The sequence below is a fragment of the Alexandromys fortis genome, unplaced genomic scaffold, assembly GCF_014885135.2.
Source record: "Alexandromys fortis isolate MF-2015 unplaced genomic scaffold, M_Fortis_MF-2015_v1.1 scaffold_254, whole genome shotgun sequence".
Taxonomy (NCBI): Eukaryota; Metazoa; Chordata; class Mammalia; order Rodentia; family Cricetidae; genus Alexandromys; species Alexandromys fortis.
In genome coordinates, this window is record NW_026068130.1 from 1,077,708 (window position 1) to 1,098,203 (window position 20,496).

Here is a 20,496-nt window from a genome sequence, read left to right on the forward strand (position 1 = left end):
GAAGCAGTGCTCGGAGAGAGGACCTTAGCTGGAAACGTCTAGAAGAGACGCTGCATTTCAAAATCGACTTCTTAAGCTTCTGGTGTAGGAAGCAGGAAACCAAGAGCAATCCCCCAAGATACGGGCAAGAATTACCTGTCAATCAGGAATTTATCCAAAATTTCAAAGAAGGGCCAGTGAGATGGCTCGGCAGATAGGAGTGTCTACTGCCAAGCATGGTGACCTGAGTTCAATTCCCAGGACCCCCACGGGAGGAAGAGAAAACCAACCCCTGCCAGTTGTCCTCTGGCCTTGACACATCGTGGCATATGCACACACACGCATACACAGGCACAGAGAGAGAGAGAGAGAGAGAGAGAGAGAGAGAGAGAGAGAGAGAGAGAGGATAATAGAATGTTGAAAAGTTCAAATGAGTAAATTAAGACCACAAGAGATCAAACGAGGAGCACAGTGCAGTAGACATGATCAGAGGACAGACGACAGAGAAAAGGCAACACACGCAAACAGTGCAGTTTTGAAAAGACAGATAAAATCAATATTTCTGGCAAGGCTGATGAACAGGAAAAAAGGGAGAAAATATAAGCCACTAATATAGAGGATGCCGAAAGCAAAATCACTACAAATCCTTAGACACAGGAAGTCTGTGAAGGGACGCTGTGAGTGACTTCATGCTAGCACACTTAGCAGCCGAGATGGAAGCTAACATGCCATGGGTAGTACAATTCTCAAAACTGACGCGGAAGGAAGATGACATCTAAAGAACCCATATCCAGTCAGCTCTCAGGGGGCTGAGGCAAGCAGAGGGCAAATTCGAGGCTAACTCAAGCTACGTAAGGAGACCCAGTCTCAAATGGAAGAGGGAGGGAGAAAGGAAGAAAGGGAAGGAGGGAGGGACGGAAGGACTCGCATGTGTTGAAAAAAAGTTTTAAATTTCTCTGTTAGGAAAGTTTCCATCTGTACGTCCTGGGTTGTTGAATTCTACTAAACACATGAGGGCAAGAAAATATTTCTATTTCCAGATAAGCTTTATCACAAAATAACAGAGAAGAAAGTGTTGTTTAAATCATAACCATAATACCTAAGAAGTCCTGCACAGTAGCTAAAGGTGGGAATGTTGTGAGCTCTCCGCTGACAGCAAAATCAGTAAACTGCGGTAGACAGGAACTACAGAAAACCTGCTCCTGGTATCATTCATAAACTGAATACACACACACCAAATAGATAAAAATTTTAAAATTCAAATATTCAACACTTTCTCTAAGACTGAAGTTCTCCTAACCACTTTTTTTTTTTTTTGCAATGGCTTTATGATCCTCAGCAAGGTGAGGAAGAAAGCCGGCGAAAAGGGTACACGTTTGAAAAGATGTATCAATGTCCTCATTCAGAGGCAACTTGATTATCTACTTAGAAAAGCCAAATAAATATACAAAGCAGTCATTAGAAGTATGAGCCTAGTAAGGTCAGTAAATGCAAGACTAACATAAAACACCATATTAAAAAGAAACAGTTGGAAATGAAAAAAATAAATACCATTTATAGTATCAGTAAACTCCTTAGAAATAAATTTAACAAAAAGATATATGCAAAACCTCTACAGTGAAAGTCTGAAACATTGTTTACAGAAATTTAAAGCCATCTAAATTAATGATCATGAATTCAAAGTTTATGGTATTTCTAGGATTCCTACTCTTTATCCAATCAAAATCCCAGAAAGCTATTCTGTAGAAACAGACAAAATAAGCCCAAGATTCATGTGGAAATTCAAAGGATTTAGAATAAGAAAATTCTCTGCGGGTGGGTGTGAAGAGAAAGAGAGAGAGAGAGAGAGAGAGAGAGAGAGAGAGAGAGAGAGAGAGAGAGAGAGATTGCAAGATTGCGAGATTGCTTCGTATTCAGACTTACTGGTGGCTGCACATTTTGAGATAAGGTCAATTGACTTAGGACCAAAAAAGCAGGCAGAGTAGAATAGACGCTAGAAATCAATCCACAAATACGTAGTTGATGACATTTGCCAAGCCGGCGGGTCAACTGAATGGAGAAAGCAAGGTTTGTTTAACAAATGTACCGTTGGGACAACTGGGTACGGCTATGGATAAATGCACTTTGCCCCATGTCCACACCAGGGAACAAAGGATAGACCTACACTGTCACTCCAAAAGAAAAGACAGAAATATCCGTAACAGCCTCAAAATAGAGAAGACCTCTGGAGCAAGATACAAATAGCTGAGATCACAGAAAGAAAACTCATAGGACTTTGCCAACATTAAACAGACCTGCTCTTTGGAGCCATCAGTAGGAAAATAAATAGATGAGCCATAGCAAAAGGAAACTCTTGGCACACAAACATCTGGGTCGAGGATACAATTTCTGAAGTCTATTATGGAGCTGGGGAGGTGGCTCAGTGGGTTAAGTAGTCACCAGGCAAGCATGGGGACCTAAGTTTGGATGCCCAGCAGCAACGTAAGAGCTGGGTACAGCTGTGCATACCCATAATCCTGGGAAGGGGCAGAAACGGGTTTGCTGGGCAGTCAACCCAGCCGAAATGTGAGCTCTGGGTCCAGTGAGAGACGCAGTCCCAAAATTAAGGTGGAGAAACACGGGTGGAAGACATTCCAGAGTTTACCTTTGGCCTTCATATGCACCTGTGTAGACAAGTGCACCCTACCACATACACACACACACACACACACACACACACACACACACACACACACACACACACGTGTGCGCGCGGGAACTCAGTGACTATTACAAACCAGCAACCCAAAGGGAAGAGTCCACATACTGAGCGAAATATTTGAACTGACACTCCTCTAAAGAAGGTTTGCAAGTGGCCAGTGGCACAGTCTCCAGGGGAGAGTACAGTCTAATGCAGTTAGTTTGACACTTGCTTAGAACAAAAGGATGCCGGTCACCTGGGCAAGGATGTGGAGTGACCGCAGCTCGAAGGCACAGTATCTCCTAGTTGAGGTAGCCTGCAACTGAGATCCTTGTCATTTACTCAAAATAAGTGAAAACACACAGCCACACGAAGCCTTGAATCAGGAGGCCCTTACTTCTGGGTTTATCAAAGCCCCACACTGGAAATGTCTGTCCATAACTGGCAGGACAAGAGACAGAATTTCTACAGTGTGGTCATGCACTCAAGGACAGTCAGGCACACATGGGCAGAAGGTCCAAGATGTTGGGCAGGCTTTCATCAGAGAATGTGTGTGATACGGGGTGCCACAGCTGATCTGCAGGACCAGAGCCAGGGGATCTTCCACTGGGTGATTCCTGGGTCCGTTCTCAGCCAAATCACTTGTGTACCTTAGTGTGCCTGCCTCTCGGGAGATCAAGTCAAGATAGGACAAAGGCCAGGCTCCAAGTGATCACCTGGCCCTGGGCATTCTGGACCCTGAGCTCTCCTGAATCCTCTCCAAGAACCCCCTCCTTGCTCTGCTCTAGGCCCCTGTGTGGCATTGATCACAGCGCTGCTGTGATGGTGTCTGTGTTTCTTAAGACTGTCCCTTCTGGTCAGCAGGAGCCACGGGGCTCTGTTGGCTCAGGAACCTACCCCACAACTGTGACCAGTTGTAATAGGGATGTGGACATAGCCAGGCCAACCATTCTCTGCCAGGGAGTGCATACCTACTGGCAACCTGGTAAGAGGGGGGCTCTCCAGCCTTGGTAAGAGGTGTGCCTTCCAACCTTAGTAAGTGGGGGCTCTTTAGCCTGGATAAGAGGGGGGCTCTCCATCCTTGGTAAGTGGGGGCTCTCCATCCTTGGTAAGAGGGGTGCCCTCCATCCTTGGTAAGAGGGGGGCTCTCTAACTTTGGTAAGAGGGGCACCCTCCAGCCTTGGTAAGTGGGGGGTTCTTCAGCCTTGGAAAGAGGGGGGCCTCTCCAACCTTGGTAAAAGGAATCTCTGAGTATAGCTGCCAAGTGCACTCTAGGTCTGAGTATGTTGGACAACTGAGCCAGAAGTGAGGTTTAGGAGACAGTGAGAGCAGGGAACTGGGCCTGAGGGGTCCCCTCAGGTGAATATCAAACCTCCGTGGGGAGGGCCAAGGATGTGGGCCTTCATGGTTATGAGTTTCGTTTCTGCATGTTTGCGGGTGTCTTGTTTTTATGAGAGGGGTTCCTTGTAGGTTCACTTGAAGACAGAATTATGAGACTGTGTCTGGAGAATGAGTGACGTCTGGAAACTGAAAGCAGTATCCTTAGACCAGGGAAAGGATCTGTGTTGGGGCTCCAGAACAAGCGACTCTCCTCTAAGAGCAACACTGGGGCCGTGCAGGCAGCTGAGGGGCCCCAGTTCTCTCTTCCACACCCAATTTGACACAGTCAGAGAAGAGGCGTGACTGGCACTTTATTGATTCTTCCCAGAGGGCAGCGGCCTCTACACTGCAGCGCTATTGGATGGTGATTACCACCCTGTGTCCACAAGGTCCCATCTGAGGGGAGATGGGCAGCTTCACGCTGTTCCTTCCCACCTCGCCGGGCTGCGTCAGCAGCTTTGTGTCCCCTGGCCTGGTGGCCTTGTACTATCTTTTGATTCCTGTGATACTTCCAGCTGCTTCAGGAGTGCATAGTTCAGCGAAGCTTGCTCATAGCTTGTTCTTAGGACAATGTTGCAGGGCTTCCCTCAGGGCCTTGGCCAGGAGGTCCACATTCTCCGTGGTGGCATTGGAGCCCAGCAGGCCAATCCGTAGCACCTGGCAGGCATGGAACAGAAAGATGTCAATCTCTGTTTGTAGCCCCTTCCCCAATAGGAGCTGGTCAGGGTAGGGTGTATTTACCACATGGGAACACTATCCATCTGGTATACAGGAGGAAAGTGGCCTCATGCGTGCCACACAGGGGCCAGAGCCAGCCTTCCCTTCTGTCCCCAAAACATAGAGAGCCCATGGGTGGGACCAGGGAAGGTCCCTCAGCACACAGAGTAAACCTGGTAAAGCTGATGTGTGACTTTCTCAGTGTGTGGAGAGGGTTGAGGATATTCTACCTGAGGTGCTGTTCTGGGCCCTGCAGTGACCCACACAGGTGGGGCGTGTGCAGCAGGGCTCAATACAGGGTGTCTAGTGCCTCTAGCGCCCCAAGTGCCTCCTCACCTTCTCCTCAGAGGGCCCAAGGCCACCAGAGATTTCAATGTTGAAGTGGTCCAGCACATAGCTGATGATGTCCCTCCAGTTGTAGCCAGCAGGCACCGTCACCGTGGTGACTGTGGGTAGCCGGATTGCCTGCAAGAAGTGCCAGGCTCAGCCATGTAGGAGGAGGAGCCTCTAAGATGAAGCTCAGGTTTCTGGATCTGGGCTGGCTTTTAGAATCCAGAGAAAGGTCCAGAAACTTGCTACTTGGCTGGTGGCTCCTGCAGGGAGGGCTCCCTTGGCAGGGAACAGGAGTCATCTGGAGATTGCCAGGGGCCTAAAGCAGTTGTCCCCAGCTTTGGGAGGCTCAAGTCCCACTGAAACATGGCACTTGGTCTCAACAATTGATGGTAGCCTCACCCTCCCCGTCGGACTAGTGTCCGGGTCAACTGGTGGGCTCCCCCTTTCTTTGGCCTCCTCACCGGGTCCTTCACAAAGAGCTGCAGGCCCAGCTCCTGCAGGCGTTTGTGCAGATACGCTGTGGCTTCCCTGTGCAGTTGCCAGGAATTCTCCAGGCCCTGTGGGGGGAGGGGGGAGGAAGGTGGCCATGACCAGCAGACATGGTGGAAGCCCCCCCTGCCCCAGATGGTAGGACCCACAAGGCTTTGTGGCGTGGGTACACTGAGGTAACTTCTAGAATCCCAGGCCCTGAGGAGACAAGAGGGTCTAGGCTTGATCAGTTTGAGAATAGAGGATATTTTCTGGGTCTGAGAGGGAGAGAGGTGGGTGCCAGCCTCCAATGGGTACCCAGTGGGCTCTGGGGAGACAAGCAGGACACATTTCAAAGCACAGGCTGCCACTCGGGGAGGTTGGGATTGGGGGCCACACAGGTCTGGTGTGAACAGTCAGGTCCTATTCATTCTGACCCTGGACCTCAAGGAAATGTGATGCACGACCTCTAAGAACTAGTCCTTCCCACTCGAGACCCACAATCACTTCCAGGTCACATCTTTCCAATCAGCTCCTGCCTCCATTGGCCACGGGTTCTGCTTAGCTTCTTAGCACACCGATCATCAGGCGAAAGCTGCCAGAGTCCACTGAGCTAGCCTCTTTCCCAACACTCTTCCTTCTTCCGTTTTAGGGTCTCAGTATGTAGCCCAGGGCTAGCCACAAACTCTTGATCCTGCATCAGCATCTGCAGTGCTGGGATTACAGGTAGGGGCCACCATGCTTGGCTCCCCGTGACTTCTTTCCTTTCCCTGTCCATCTCAACCCTAGCCCTTGCTCCACAGGCATGTCCCCTCAATTCAGAGCCTTAGCCAGGGTGTAGGTGACCATCTAGATCATAGGTCACCACATCTCTAACCCATTCCTCATGCAGCGATTTTTTTGGGTGGTCCTAAGAACGCAAACATGATAACCACAGCCGAGGGCCTCATCGTAGCCTCTGTGGCTAGCAATGGTTGATGACCCATCAGGACCCAGAGGAATGCGGTCAGACTTTGGTGGGTATTTTCTGTCCTGTGACCCTGCACAGCAAACTGGGCCTGTAGCCCACACTTCACCTCCATTTCCTGAGACTGGACTCTGTACTGGACACAAGCCCTGACCCAGTCACACTCAGCTGGCCTGGAACCTGCACATGCCTGCAGAGTTCCAACCCCTTCTTGACTCTCCTGAGTGCTGTGGTGGCTAGGTGTGCCCCCAAGGCTTAGGGGGACACCAACTTGACTAGCGATACAGAAGCCACAAGGGGTGCTGGCTTGTGTCTGACGGTGGGGTTTATAATGAAACCTAAGATAGCTGGGCATGGTGGTACCTGCTTGTAATCCCAGAACTTGGGAGGTAAATGCAGGAAAATTGGGAATTCAAGGCTAGCCTGGAATTCAAATACATAGTGAATTTGAGGCCAGCACGGGCTACATGAGACATTAATTTAAAAAAAAAATGTCAGAAGCCAGAATAACCTTTTCTTACTCCACCTGGCTCTCTGGCCCAAGTGATACGCTATGATGGAGTTAAGTGTAGGCTTTGACCTTGAACTTAGATTTTCCAGTAAGTGTAGGACCTGGCCTTGAACTTAGATTTTCCAGTTTCCAAAAACTTTCAGCTGAGTAAATCTAACTGTAAAGTACTCCGCATGTGGCTTTCCGTTAGAACGACACAAGCTAAGATAGCCATTGATTTACCGAGCAGCGGCTGCACACACCCCAACCCTGAGACCCTTCTCACCAACCTCCCTCTCAGAGCCCCCACTCTATTTCAGGGATCTCCCCTCTTTCAGCTTGCCCTGTGTTCTGCTCGGTAACTGAAGGGTCAGATGAGGGTGTCAGTCTGTCCTGGGCTCTGTCCTCTCAGTCTTTCCATAGTTAGTGCTCCACCCTCCTTGTTGAAGAAGCCGTTCCTTCCCTGGCCCTCCTTGGGAAGAATTCCATCTTCCCAGTTACACTGCAGCTTATCCTACTGGGAAGCCTGGGTCTGTTGGCAAACAGCTTCATTGCTGTCTCAGGAACCCTCTTGTCCCCTTTCTCCAGAGCAATCTGAGGGAGTCACGGGGAAGGAAGAATCCCACAGGTGCCCAGTCTGATGTGCACACAGATCTGAGGGTCTTCCTTCTCTTCCCTTGCTCTTTCTCCTCCCCCCCACCCCCTCCCACCTCCTCAGGCAGAAGTCCCTCTAGTACCTGCTCTGAAATGAGCGCCAGACTCTCCCTCAGGCAGTATAAGCTGATGACGGGCGTGGTATGGTGAACTCTGAGGAACAACAACAACAACAACAACAAAAGCCTGGTCCAGTATCATGGGAGGGGCTGGGCCAGGAGCTGATTGTCCCACCCCAGCATCTCAGACTCTATGGCAGGAGCCAACCGTATCCCAGGGACACTTTCCTGTTTCAGAGTCCCAGAGTCAAGGATACCAGAGAGGGAAAGGCCAACATAGAGCTTGGCAACATGAAGGGAAAGGGGAGAAATACAGAGCGGATCCCCTTGCTACCAAGACTCCATGTTCCCAGGGAGCCAACATTGAACCCTTTGTGCCCACCAGCCTAGCTCCTTCCCTGTCCCTCCTTGGGAAGAATTCTATCTTCCCAGTACTGGTTCCCTGTCTTGTGTTTAATACAAGACCCCTTGGGATTACAACCAAGATGGTCTATGAAATCTCTGGTGAACCTTCCAAGAGAGGTAAACTGAGGCCTGAGCTAGGAGGATATAGCGGAACCAGGTGTAGAAAGCTGAGGAGGACAAGGATTATGGGAATGGTAGCAGAGGGTGTTTATTGAACCCGAGCCTCTGGGCCAGTGACAGGCGAGGCCAGCATAGGAGTTTCCCATTAGAGCCTGGCAGCTAAAGGCGCAAAGGCATGACATGCAGAAATGGACGTGCATGGCTGATAGGAGGCTGATGCACAGTTGGCACAGGGGCACATGCATGGCTGAGATGAGGTGGATGCACAGCTGGCACAGGGCGCAGCCACCCTGCTACCCTCATCCCTGGCCCTGCCCGACACTCACATTCTTGTCTTGCCCTCACAGCCCCACAGCTTGGCCAAATATGTGATGTCCATGTAGAAGGAGACCGGCTTTGTCTTCCGAGAGTATACCTTGTGTCTGGGCAAGAGAAACTGTCTGAGTACCCATCCCTGGCTTTGGGCTGTCCTGTGTCACAGATGGGGTGCAGGGGCAGAAAGCCTATCATGGAGCTTGAGCTCTCGGGACCTTGTGAGCGTGTTTAGGCTTCCCAGCCCTATGTGATCTGAATGGATGTGACTGTCACGTGGGTACCTAAGCCCTCTGCCCCACCAAGCTTAGTCTCTTCATTCCTTTCACTTCTGCCCACGGGTTTGTCCTGCCTCATTTCTCAGGGAAACTGAGGCCCAGACTTGGGTTGCACACTGCTTTCCCAGGTGGAACTTCCCAACCCTTCGTCCCTCTCCTGATGAGCTTCCTCCCTCTCTAACCAGCTCTCAGCCCCCACTTTCCCTATGGCACCGCTGGTGTCTGCCATGACAGCCAGGAAGAATTCCTGACCATACAAAAACTGACCCATTTGAGTTGGGACTCGAATGGTCACGACCCGCTGAGGTCTCTCTCTTGTGACCCTGTCTCTCCCTCCAATCCCACTGGCCTGGCTCAGGATCTAGACAGCAGGAGCCTTAGATGATGGTGGAACTGCAGAGTGAGGTGTGACTTGGTAGCTTGTGCCTGTGTCTGGCAGGTCCTATGCCAACTCCAGGGAGCTTATCTGGGGTGGAAGGGTGGGTGCTGGGCTCTGAGTATTCAGACACATTGGATCAATCACCCCTTAGCACGATACTGGGAACCTCCAGAATACCAGCCTCTGATCCTGCCCACAACTGCCTGGATGTGTTCACCCCTGCCCCCAACCCCTTGCTCCCACCACCCTTACCCCAACTACCACTACCCTGCAAGCCAGCTTTGAACACATCTTGGCTTTTAGGACATCCAAGCAGGGTAAGCAGGGAGGGGCTTTGACATGGAACCTTTCCTTTCCACCCTCCAAGGGTCAGGGATACCCCATCTGCGTCCACACCCCAAGGTGAGGTGGGGACCACTCACTTGGCCTTGTCACTGAAGGAGATGAGGGAGATCCCTGGTGGGGCATTCAGGACCTTCTGGGAGCCAGAGTACAAGATGTCAATGCCTAGGACGGGGATGGAGAAGGGGATGTCTGAGATCTCACAGAGGAATTTACCAAATAGGTGTGTCTGTCCAGTCCAAACCTTGTTCTGTGACTGGAGTACCAAGTCTCCACTGATAGGCAGAAACCAGGAGGCATATGAGAGAGTCCTGGCTTCAGGTCTCAGCGCTGTTTCAGCCAGCTGATGACCCCAGGCCGGAGCTCTTAGCATGGCTTCTCTAACCCTGTGAACAGCCAAGTCTGGGCAGCATAGCATGGCATTCAAGGGACGGCGCCGACACCAGTGACACTGGACTTGCTGCATCTGATACACAGGGTCCTGCCTTTCCTCCTCTGCCTGCTCCTACTGCAGCTAGAGTGTCTCCCAAAGACCCCCAGATTAGTGGCTGCCTCCTGCTGCACCCCCACACCCTGTCCGGTGGCCTGGCAGATACTCAAGCTGTCTATTCGCTTCGGAGTGTGTGCGGGATCCAAGGCTGTGGTGGACGTGTTGCTGTGCTGCCCCCAAAGGCTTATGTGTTGGAAAGCTTGTCCTCAGTGTGATATGGGAGGGCTGGGGCCTCTGAGAGGCCCGATCTATCCGGAAGTGATTGTGTCCCTGGTTGTCTTCGGGAATCCACCCTGCCTAGTTCTTAGGAAAGGGGCTGTTATGAAAGAGCGAATCTTTCACTTCCTGGTCTCTGGCTTCTCATCCCACCCTGTGATGGCTTCCCCGTGTTTACTGTGTTGCTGTCTTCCATGAGGTGACGCAGCCAGGACCCATGCCAGAAGCCCTGCCACGCTGCTTGGACTTTCTGCCTACCTAGCAAACGTCAAGCTACAAAACCTCTTTTGCCAGGGCCTGTGGAGATGGCTGTAAACTCAGTTACGGTCCAGCAGTGGGCCTACAGGAACTGTCAAACTGAGGCTTCTGTAGCCTCGGAGTCTGCCAGCATGTGTGATGTGGATTATGGGAGCAGGGCATGCTCTTACCTTGCTGGTCCATGTAGATGGGGACCCCGCCCAGTGATGCTACGGAGTCTACCAGGAATAGGCACTGGTACCTGGAGGAGTCATGGGCATTGAAGCAACACAGTGAAATAGAAGAGATCCTGGGAGTTCAGAGTTCAGCTGGGACTAGGTGTCTGGTGGGGTAGGGGGTGGGGGGGGCAAGGGTGGAGCAAGGGAAGGGCAGCAAGGAAGCAGGAGGGGTCCCTCTCACTTCCTACATGGTATTCCCTCCCTAAAGCAGCTCCTTGAAACCAAAAGCAGCTGTAGGGTTGAGCAGGCATCTATATTGGGGCCTGGGTGGCTGGGTCACAACCCAGGTGGCTCTGTTGCAGGACTTCTCAGAGAATGACGGGGGTCAACCAGGGTTCAGAGTGCTAAGAGCCGGTGCAATTCAGCAGCACAAAGGTCTGGGCCTCCCTCCACCAATAGCTGCACACTTGGCCAGCTGCCACAATCGCACAGCCTTTATAGGCCAGAGTCCACCTCTAGTAACAGCCAGTTACGTTCATTCTCTTCTATCCAGATTTCCTCATAGAACTATGTAGGCACAGCCATGGGCAAGGCTTGAACCCCATGGCCTAATTGGGCTTCCTGCCTGGGCAGGACTCTGTGAGGGATTCTTTCAGTGGGGTCCCTGCCCGCATGGGCTCCATGTCCCTGAGGCCAATGGTGGATCTGCATGGCAACCCTCTACGGCTGTGGAGAGGTCTGTGGCCAACACTACAGACAGCACTCCCGGCTTCCAGAGGGGCTACTATGACCTGGAGCCATTCTCCTGTAAATCCCTGTGTGGGGGTGGGGAAGAAGTGCAGGCAAGGGGCAGCTTTGGTGCCTGGGGAGAGCAGGCTTTGAGATGCACACACACCGTGGGTCATCCCAGCCTTTGCTGGCCATAGACCCCCCAAGGTCAGTACCACCGTGGTGGCATCTGGCGAGAGGGTGTTTGGTCCAGCCCTTGTACCCTCACCAGATAAAAGCTGAGCACATGCATTCAGCCTGGAGCAAACCCTCCCGTGTTTTGGGACAGTGGCAGGAAGGGAGGCAGAACGGGAGAGTTGGGATACCTTGCCACCGCCAGCCCCGCAGCTCCCTGCCAGCATCATCCAGGGAGGTTATAAGTTTTGTTCCATCCTGGTACTGGCACCCTAGGCCAGACTCACCTGCGGCAAAGCTCCCCAAAGCCATCTAGGGGTTGCATCACACCAGTGGATGACTCCCCGTGGGTCAGGAACAGCAGTACTGGTTTGTGCCGGGCCAGGCCCTGAGGGACAGAGGTGACAGCTGTGTGTAGAACTAACAGGGACCTCTCCCTGGATCAGCCGGCCCCTTACAGAGGGACATCGGCGTGTGAGGACAGGGTCAGGATCATCCACATACGCCCAGCTCCCTCCAAAGTGGAGCAGGCAAATGTAGCAAGCAAGAATGTGATGTGCCTCACCTGCTTCCTGTTAGTATGTGCAGATGGAGGGAACCGGGTGGAAGGCTTTGCCAAGAAGAAAGAGGGACCGGCATCCTCCACGGTCTATAGGTAGGTTGGGACTGACCTGACCTCACAAGGGAGGGCTGGCACCCGGGAGCTCAGTACCAAGTTGTGCCTCCCTGACCCCACACAGCTTGCAGCCACACTGGCCCTGCCCACAGGACTGCATCCCAGACTTCATTTTCAGTCAGATGGAGGCTTCCCACCTGTCCCTAGGTACTGGCTTCCCTCCTGTAGCCAGTCCCAGACACTAAGACAGAAGTCAAGCAAGCCTCAGGCCTTAGCATCTCAGCCCAGCCCCTCCCACCATGGCTCAGTTTGCAGTACCTCCTCAACCTCCTGCAATGTGTAGTGTTCTCCAGGTTCCTTGATCATCTGGTGCACACGGGCTCCTGAGAACAGGGGCAGAATGGGTTGTGAATAAGAAACAGGGTGGGGGACCCCGTTCATGCTGGATCCCAGGTGGCTATTCCATAGAGGGAGTGGAGCAGGCTCCGGGAATGGTGCTTTTTGCATAGATGCAGCGCTGTCCTGGCCTCCAGGGCTTTGAGAAGTCCCTCCTCAAGCTATGCACCTGAGGCTCTTGGCAGCCTCATGGTATAGATAGTATGCACAGAGGTCATTCTGGGCACAGCAGATGGCATGGGATCCCACCTGACCCAGGTGTAGTTCCCAGATACCCCACATCTTTGGATGGAAGACTGAGCGAAGGGTAAGAGGATGATGTATGTCTTGACTTTGTAGGTCTGGTGATACCAGGAACCAAGCAGCTATCCTGCTCTTGTCTCTGAGTCCTATGCCATGTGCACCTGCTCACAACCAGGGTCCTAGCAGAAGAGGGACCTGAGCCTTTCAGGTTTCCGTGAAGGGCAAAGAGGAGCCTGAATAACCAATGTCCTCTTGAGTCCCTAGATCTGTCCTACCTTGGCTACTTTTGAAAATGGTGGCCTAGGGCCTGGAGAGATGGCTCAGCTGTTAAGAGCACTGACTGCTCTTCCAGAGGACCCAGGTTCAATTTCTAACATCCATATGGCAGCTCACAACTGTCTGTAACTCCAGTTCCAGGGGATCTGACACCCTAACACAGACACACATGCAGGCAAAAACCCCAATGCACGTTTAAAAAAAGAGAGAAGAAGAAAGAGAGAGAGAGAGAGAGAGAGAGAGAGAGAGAGAGAGAGAGAGGGAGGAAGGAAGGAAGAGGAAGGAACGACAGACAGACAGACAGACAGACAAAAGAAAGAAAGAAAGAAAGAAAGAAAGAAAGAAAGAAAGAAAGAAAGGAAGGAAGAAAGAAAGGAAGAAAGAAGGAAGGAAGGCAAATGGTGGCCTATCAGGAAGCAGTGGGAGCTCCACACCCCCCTGGGCCCTCTGGCTGCCCATCAACACTGTGGTCATAATCTTGTGAACCATGCACGTCATTTGCAAAGGCCGGGGTCTACCAGGAAGTCTGGGAGTACACCTGTCCTCTTCCATCTCAGACGATGGAGGGACAAGGGACAACTGTCCCTAGGTCCACATTTTACAGATGAACAAGGTTATGAGATTTGGGGAGGGAGATAGTCTCTGAAATTCTAGTCTTCCTGAGGTCCCCAGAGAGCTGCTGGAGCTCAGCCCGGTGTCTCCCAGTAGCACTTCATCCATGCATTCCAGAAACAATCTTGTTCTAACTGAAATGTCAGTCTGCGTTCATCTGCTGGGACAGGAGAATACCCTGATGCCTGCCTTGGGGAGGAGGCATTAAGGCTACAGGAAGGAGTACCCAACAGGATGGCACAGGCCTGATCTGTTGGACACAGCTTCTGGATTCCCCCAGGAGGTAACATTGGGGGCGGAGGAGGAACACAGTGTCATAGACCGCTCTTTCCCTTACCAATGCGCTCAGCAATCTCTGCAGCCCGCATTCCCCAGATGCCATTGGCTCCCACTAGAAAGGAGTCCCCAGGCTCTAGCAGGTTGAATAGGGCAGTCTCCATTGCACAGTGTCCCGAGCCACTGACCACCAGCGTGAGGGGGTTCCTGGTCTGGAACACATACTGGATGCCTTGCTTGATCTCGTCCATGATCTAGACAGTATGCACACAGGTGAGACCCTTTCCTTTACCCGTCACCAAGTGATCACCACCCCTAAACTGAGGCTGCTGCCACCAAGGCCTACCTGAAACATCTCTTTCTGCATATGGCCGATCATCCTTAGACCTCCGGCTGCCAGCACTCGAGGAGCCAGGTTGGAGGGCCCTGGACCTAACAGGAGCCGCTTAGGAACTGACAGGGGCTTGCTCAGGGCCTCTGGTGGTGGCACCAGCAGCTGGTGTGAGCCCATGGTCCGTACCCAACCTGCAGCTCTGCTGCCCAGAGTCACACTGGTCTTGGTCAACATCCGGAACATTTCCCAGTTAGCTCTGCGCTGGACTCGGAGGCGAGGCCTGGCTGATGAGTCCCTGTTGCTCCTGCCCTTTTATTGTCAATTTAACCCTGATCGATGTTTGTCCTTCAGGATGAACTCCCGGGACAGTGGAGATGGTGAACCTTCTGTAGGGGGCGGGGAACCTCTGCTGTCCCGTCAAAGAATAGCAGTGTGACGTCACACCCTGCTCCCTCGTCCACACGCAGCCCAGTCAAGAGTTGTGAAAGTTTCTTTAAGAGTCAGAGAACAAGTGCTGGAGACCTGAAGGACTGAAATATTGTAACCACTATCTGAGCAGTGGGGTCCCATAGCAGCCAGGGTGGATGGGGCTGCATTCCAAATCAACTTCATTCATTTGGTGCATGGTGTAGGACTGCCCTCTGCAGCAGGGTTAGTCTCCTCAGATGGGGTGGGATTCGCGAGCTCCTGCCCCAGTCATGCTGGAAAGCTAACTGGATAAAGAAAAAAAAGAGCACTTGAAGTCGTGTATGGAAAAATGGAGGGGCGTCAGGAAGAAATGGAATTGGAGGGGAGGGAAAAGGGTGGATTTGGTCAAAACACATTACACACATGTAGGAAATTCTCAAGTAATTAAGAAAAAGAATCACTCCTTAGGTCAGAAAAAAAATCAATCATTAAATCTTTACAGATGATTCCAAAGACAAGACACCATATGTTTTGTTTTTTATATGTTGATAACTGAAAATGGTTCATTGCAGATATATGTTTATACTGATGGGCAAATCTGTCCATTGACTCTGAGAGGTTAGAGAGGGAGAGAAAATAAAGCAACTATTACAGAATGCCTTAACTACAATGCTTTGTTCATATTATGCCTTCCAGTGAAGGAATATCTTTGTCAAGAATATGTGTGCATGTGTGTGCATGCACATATGTGTGTATGTGTGTGTGCATGCACATGTGTGTATTTTATTCACATTCATAAAACAGGGTATGGGGGCCCAGAGACTGTATGTAGCTGTGGACCTTGGCTTGACTGATGGGTAGGTGCATTTCAACAAATGTGTGTGTGTGTGTGTGTGTGTGTGTGTGTGTGTGTGTGTGTGTAGATTCCACCACACCCTCCCTCTCACACTGAGACCCTAACCCTGCATGAAGACACGGAGATGACACGGAGACACAGAGACCTCCACCTCCTTCATGCACTCACCAAGACACTACATGGAGAGTATCACCTCTCACGATCCCCTCCACGCAGTTACCCACACAACTATACCTCACACAGGTCATGCATCCACACATCAGCTCTCACACTCAAGCACAGACACAGATTCATGTATGTTCCACATGCTAACCCTTACATACGTGCCAACGCAATACACCGACTCTCACACTCATGAACTTGCACAACCACACAACAGCTCTCTCAAACATGAACGCATTAACTTCTGTATTCACACCACCTCTTATACACACACCAATTTAAATGCATTCTTACACTTACACACCCTCACCTGCTGCGGGCATGCTGAAATCTGATCTTTTGGGAGTAAGGACCTCTCCCCCGCCTCCACCATGCCCGGTCAGAACTCTCTGGAATCAAGTTCATACTCACAACCAACCAGCACCAGCAGAACTCTCTCTGCCTGGCAGGTCAACATTCAGAAAGGATAAATGAAAACTCGGGTTCCTAAAGAGAAGGAGTCAGCCTAAACTGAGGGTCCTGGGAAGTATAGAAGCTACATAATCCCCCTTCCCTGCTTTGAGGAAGTGAGGCCCTGGCCCCGTATCCCAGCATGAAAGGAGGTGGGGTGCAGCCGCTGTCCTCTGAAGACCAGGTTTGCTGACAGCAGTGCTCAGGAGCCAGGCTGTAACCTCACAGGACCTGAGGCCCCTCTGATGGGGCAACCCTGGGCTTTGACAGCCCAGGTCACATGTATCCAAACACAACAGGAGCCAGTGTAGTGGCTCCAGGAAACGGTGGTGCCCCAGGGACCTGCTCCCGAGCTGGACAGAGCAAAGGGTACAGGACTGACTCAAAGGCATCAGGGTCATCCCAGAGGACCAAGCTTTCAAGCCCCAGGTCATCCTCTTCCTTCATCCCAAGAGCACGCAAGCCATCATCATCAAGACCCTTATCATCATAGAAGCCCCTGCCTCCTAAGGGACAGCACCCCCACTCAGATCAACTCCTGCTGTAGCCTCCAGGGAACCTACTCCAGGTCTATCAAGCCCCAATCCCAGAGACCTCCTGGACCACTGTCTTTTGTAGCTTGTTGGGTCTTGGGTGGCTTTGTCCCTTTCATTCCTGTTAGGAATATTTCTTAGGACAAGCCTCTCCGCCAATGCAAATAATTCCAATCAGATCAAATTAAACCGAATTAAAGATGCCCATGTTTAATGCTGTTTCCCCCCGGGTGGTACCAGGAAAGCATGTGAGGAAAAAAAGAGAGAAGGGGAGACCACTTGTTCATTCTTGGGGGGAAGGGGCAGAATAAGTAGCCTGTAGGAGTGGTCTTGACCTTCCCTGGGGAGGGTTTACCATTTGGTGGGCCTTCTTGACTCTCCCTGGGGGGCGGTCACCATTTGGTGGGCTTTCTCAGAGGTGGAGTTTGGACTAAGGCAACTCCCAGGGGAGGGGGCTTGAAATGGAGTTTCTTGCCTAATATTCCAAAGGTGGATGCCGGGGCCTGGGATGAGACCCCTGACTAAATATTTCAAACAATTCCCTCGAATTCTTCGCTGCCCATCTAGCAGATACATCTGGGCTCCTGCACACAGTTTCTGCCTGGGATGTTTGCCCCTTTCTTGGCTCTACTCCCTCTTGGAATCCTGGGAACTGTCCCTTGCTGGAACTTCTGCATGCTTTTGGATAGCCTTCTTCAGACCAAGGGCACCTCCTTCAGGCTACATGTGTAAGCGTGACACCATGCATTGACCACCTGCCCCTTCCTACCAGGACCCCCTGGTATGCTCTGCACAGCTCTGTGCGCCCACTATGGCTCTTGGGAGGCACAGAAAATGGAGGGACACTTTGAGGGGTGCATTTGCAGCCCCTCTTAAGCCGGGAAGGTATGCACTTTGCTCAGGGCTGAAGCAGGCTCACCTGTGCGGACAGAGCCAGGAGCCAGAGGAGCTGTTGCAACCCAGGGAAGGCGTTGTCACAGGCCTCATACTGATTGGGAGCTGGGGCACTGACAACAACAAACATCAGAGCAGGTAACGACCTCGGTTTCCATGGAGATAAGGGCCACCTCGGCCTGGCAGCTCCAACTTCCACGTCAAGCTGGAAGACGCATCCTGGAATGGATGTGTCAAATGGGAACCAAAAGTGTGTCACCCATGGGCCTTGGCCCGCCGTGACCAAGGGTGTGTCCAAGGGTGAGTGTGTCAGATCCACATTAGAACCTGGGTGACTGGGGGGGGGGGTCCCAATAGGGTCCTAGGTCTCCAGACAGAATCCCCAGTGGGTCCAGCCCTTGCCGCTCCTTACCGTGATCTGAAACAGTGAGGACAGCTGCTCTGGCCTGCAGGTCCAGAATTTGCACACTAAAGTAGTGTGCTCTGTGACCCTAGAGTGTGCCACATAAGTTATCCACATAAGTTATAATGTCGTCATACTTCTCTTCCAGGCTGCCCGCTCCTGCCAGTACCTCCGAGAGGCACAGTTCTGTGACATCCAGGCTGGAGTGACCGTTGTGACCGAAGAATTCATTTCCCTGACAGCCAGCATAAATGCAAGCTGCAATCAACAATATTTAGTTATCAGTATATAAAAACAAAACATGCAATATTTAGTCTTTGGAATCTTGTGAAGATTGATTTACTGGTTTTTCTAATCTAGGGGAGTGACTTATTACCTGAGAATTTTATACACTCATGTAATACTCTTTGATCAAATCCATCCTCTTCCTCTAAGTTTTAATTTCTCCCTTATTCCCCTTCCAAACCCACAGCTCTAGCTGGAAGGGGAACTCGTTGTCTATGAGCCAGCTGAGGGCTGAGCAGCTCTGCAGAAGGCGAGGGTCCAGACCCAAGATGCCCTCTTCAGGTCAGGATCTGCATGGCAGACTTTGGTCTTTGTCATGTGTGTGCCCCTCAGAATCAGTCCCAGCAAGCAGCTCCTGACCTTCCCGCCAGCCCTGGGTGTCTATTTTGGAGGGTGGTGGTAAGCACCACGGGTCAATGTTCTGCCACCTGTGGAGTTTGACACAGTTTTCTCACCCGTACTTGGTGTTCAGGACACGAGGCATTCAGACATGAAATGTGGACACACAAGCCCGACTCAGCATGGGAGAGAGGGCAGTGGAAGGCCTGAAATCCACTTAGAAAAAGGAAACACAGATCTTTTCTGAACTGCGGTATCACAACCTGACTTAGGGTCTCAAGGGTGTGGGATGGAGTTGAAGGAGAGGCAAGGGGGGTGGTGATGCAAAAACTGTTACAACTTAAACCTTCAAAAGAGACTTGTGCGATCTGTCTCCCTCCAGGCCCAGTAGTTGGACTTTTGTTCAGGGCGTTGCTCCCACCCATGGCCTCTTACCCCACTATTCTGCCTTGTACAAGCTTTGCACATCTGGACCCCAGGAAAACTTCCTATCCACGTCTGTATCAATTCTCTCTCTTCAGAAGGTGTCTTGGGTCACGAGGCAACCACAGGTTCCAAGTAGGAACCAAATCTCCCTCCTGGACCCTATCTCATTCCTTAGGCCAACCCTGACAGCTTAATGGACTTTGGGGCACCCCTCCATGGACAAGGAGTAGGGGTCTTCCTTAGGAATCTTGGTACAACCCACAAACTCTGAAAGCTTGGGAGCTGGAATATTAGGGGTTTTACAGGAGGGCACCAGCATTCCTTTCCTGGCCTTACTGGTCTAGGCTTGTTTCATGGGTGTGGCACAACCTACCCAGGTAGAGTAAGGGTTCCTAGAACAGGAAATGCTCCACCCTAACCTCAAGACCCACCCAAATCCCCCACTCCAAGGGCTGTGAAAGGAGGCTCATTATAGGCTGGGAAAGTGTGGGCTGGCCTCCTGGACGCGGTGGTGTAGGGAGGGCCATGAAGGGTCATGTCAACCCTCTAGTCTGAGATCTGGACACAGTGTCCTTAAGCCTAAAGCAGGAAGAGACACTCAATTCCTGAAAGTTTGGTGGCCAAGAACCACAGATGTTTTTTGCTGGATCTCCACCCCCACCCCACAGTACATCTCCACTCTTTTCTGGCCAGTGATATAGACATATACTGGAAGGCAGAATTTCCCAAGGTACCTTCCAGGTACGTAGGCTGGCTGTCTCAGCCAGACAACCACATCCACAGCATGCCCACACATGCATGGAAGCCAACATCCCAGTGTGCCCAGGAAATGGGAAAGTCCACACCAGTCTTGGTGGTTATGGTCGCATTCCTCAATATGTGTTCTAGTCCTGACCCTTGACGTCTCTGATGGTGACCTTGTGTTTAGGTTATCCAGATATGGTAAGATGGGTCGTTCTGCATGAAGGTGGTCCTGATCCTATGGCGGTAACCATATAATAGAAGGGAATTGGGCATGTACATGCACACACACACACACACACACACAACACAGAGACTTACATACACTCACAGATATACAGGAAGCCACAGACACACACAGCAACATGCAATGCCAACTCAGAAGCCAGGTAAAGGAGACACAGCCTAGGACAGTCACAATCACAGAAAGTACATGAAGCAGGAAAGACACTGGTCTGGAGCTTCAGAGACAGCCTGCAGACACCTCGATCTTGGACAGCTTGGCGTGTCTCATCACAGTCACGGGGGACGTTAGCCAGAGCTAGAGTCTGGTCCTTCCTAGGGTTTTGTCATCAACACCCGTAAGCATGAGCTCAGGTGCACTGCGGCTTGCCTCCTGGGTATCCATCCCAGCCTCCACCCTACCTGGGTCATCAGG

At 51.5% G+C, this 20,496-nt stretch overlaps 1 protein-coding gene across 1 annotated transcript; it reads right to left on the reverse strand.

The window, feature by feature from the left end:
• Positions 1–4,330: 4,330 nt before the first annotated feature.
• On the reverse strand, positions 4,331–14,628 carry Agxt (alanine--glyoxylate aminotransferase). The gene is made up of 11 exons (XM_050125975.1): positions 14,354–14,628; positions 14,069–14,261; positions 12,523–12,587; positions 11,876–11,976; positions 10,698–10,768; positions 9,644–9,728; positions 8,579–8,674; positions 7,752–7,821; positions 5,551–5,646; positions 5,093–5,221; positions 4,331–4,696 (listed from the first exon to the last, which is right to left on the reverse strand). Exons 1-11 carry the CDS (start codon positions 14,582–14,584, stop codon positions 4,589–4,591), a joined length of 1,245 nt encoding a protein of 414 aa, XP_049981932.1. The 5' UTR covers positions 14,585–14,628; the 3' UTR covers positions 4,331–4,588.
• Positions 14,629–20,496: the final 5,868 nt, after the last annotated feature.

Bases quoted from the DNA above. Each gene is read 5' to 3' on its own strand.
- Agxt (XM_050125975.1), bottom strand. From the start codon at position 14,584: ATGTTCCGGATGTTGACCAAGACCAGTGTGACTCTGGGCAGCAGAGCT. The intron at 14,262-14,353 runs GTAGGCCTTGGT...CATACTGTCTAG, and splicing joins TGCAGAAAGAGATGTTTCAG to ATCATGGACGAGATCAAGCA. The intron at 11,977-12,522 runs GTACTGCAAACT...TCTGTCCCTCAG, and splicing joins CATTGCAGGAGGTTGAGGAG to GGCCTGGCCCGGCACAAACC.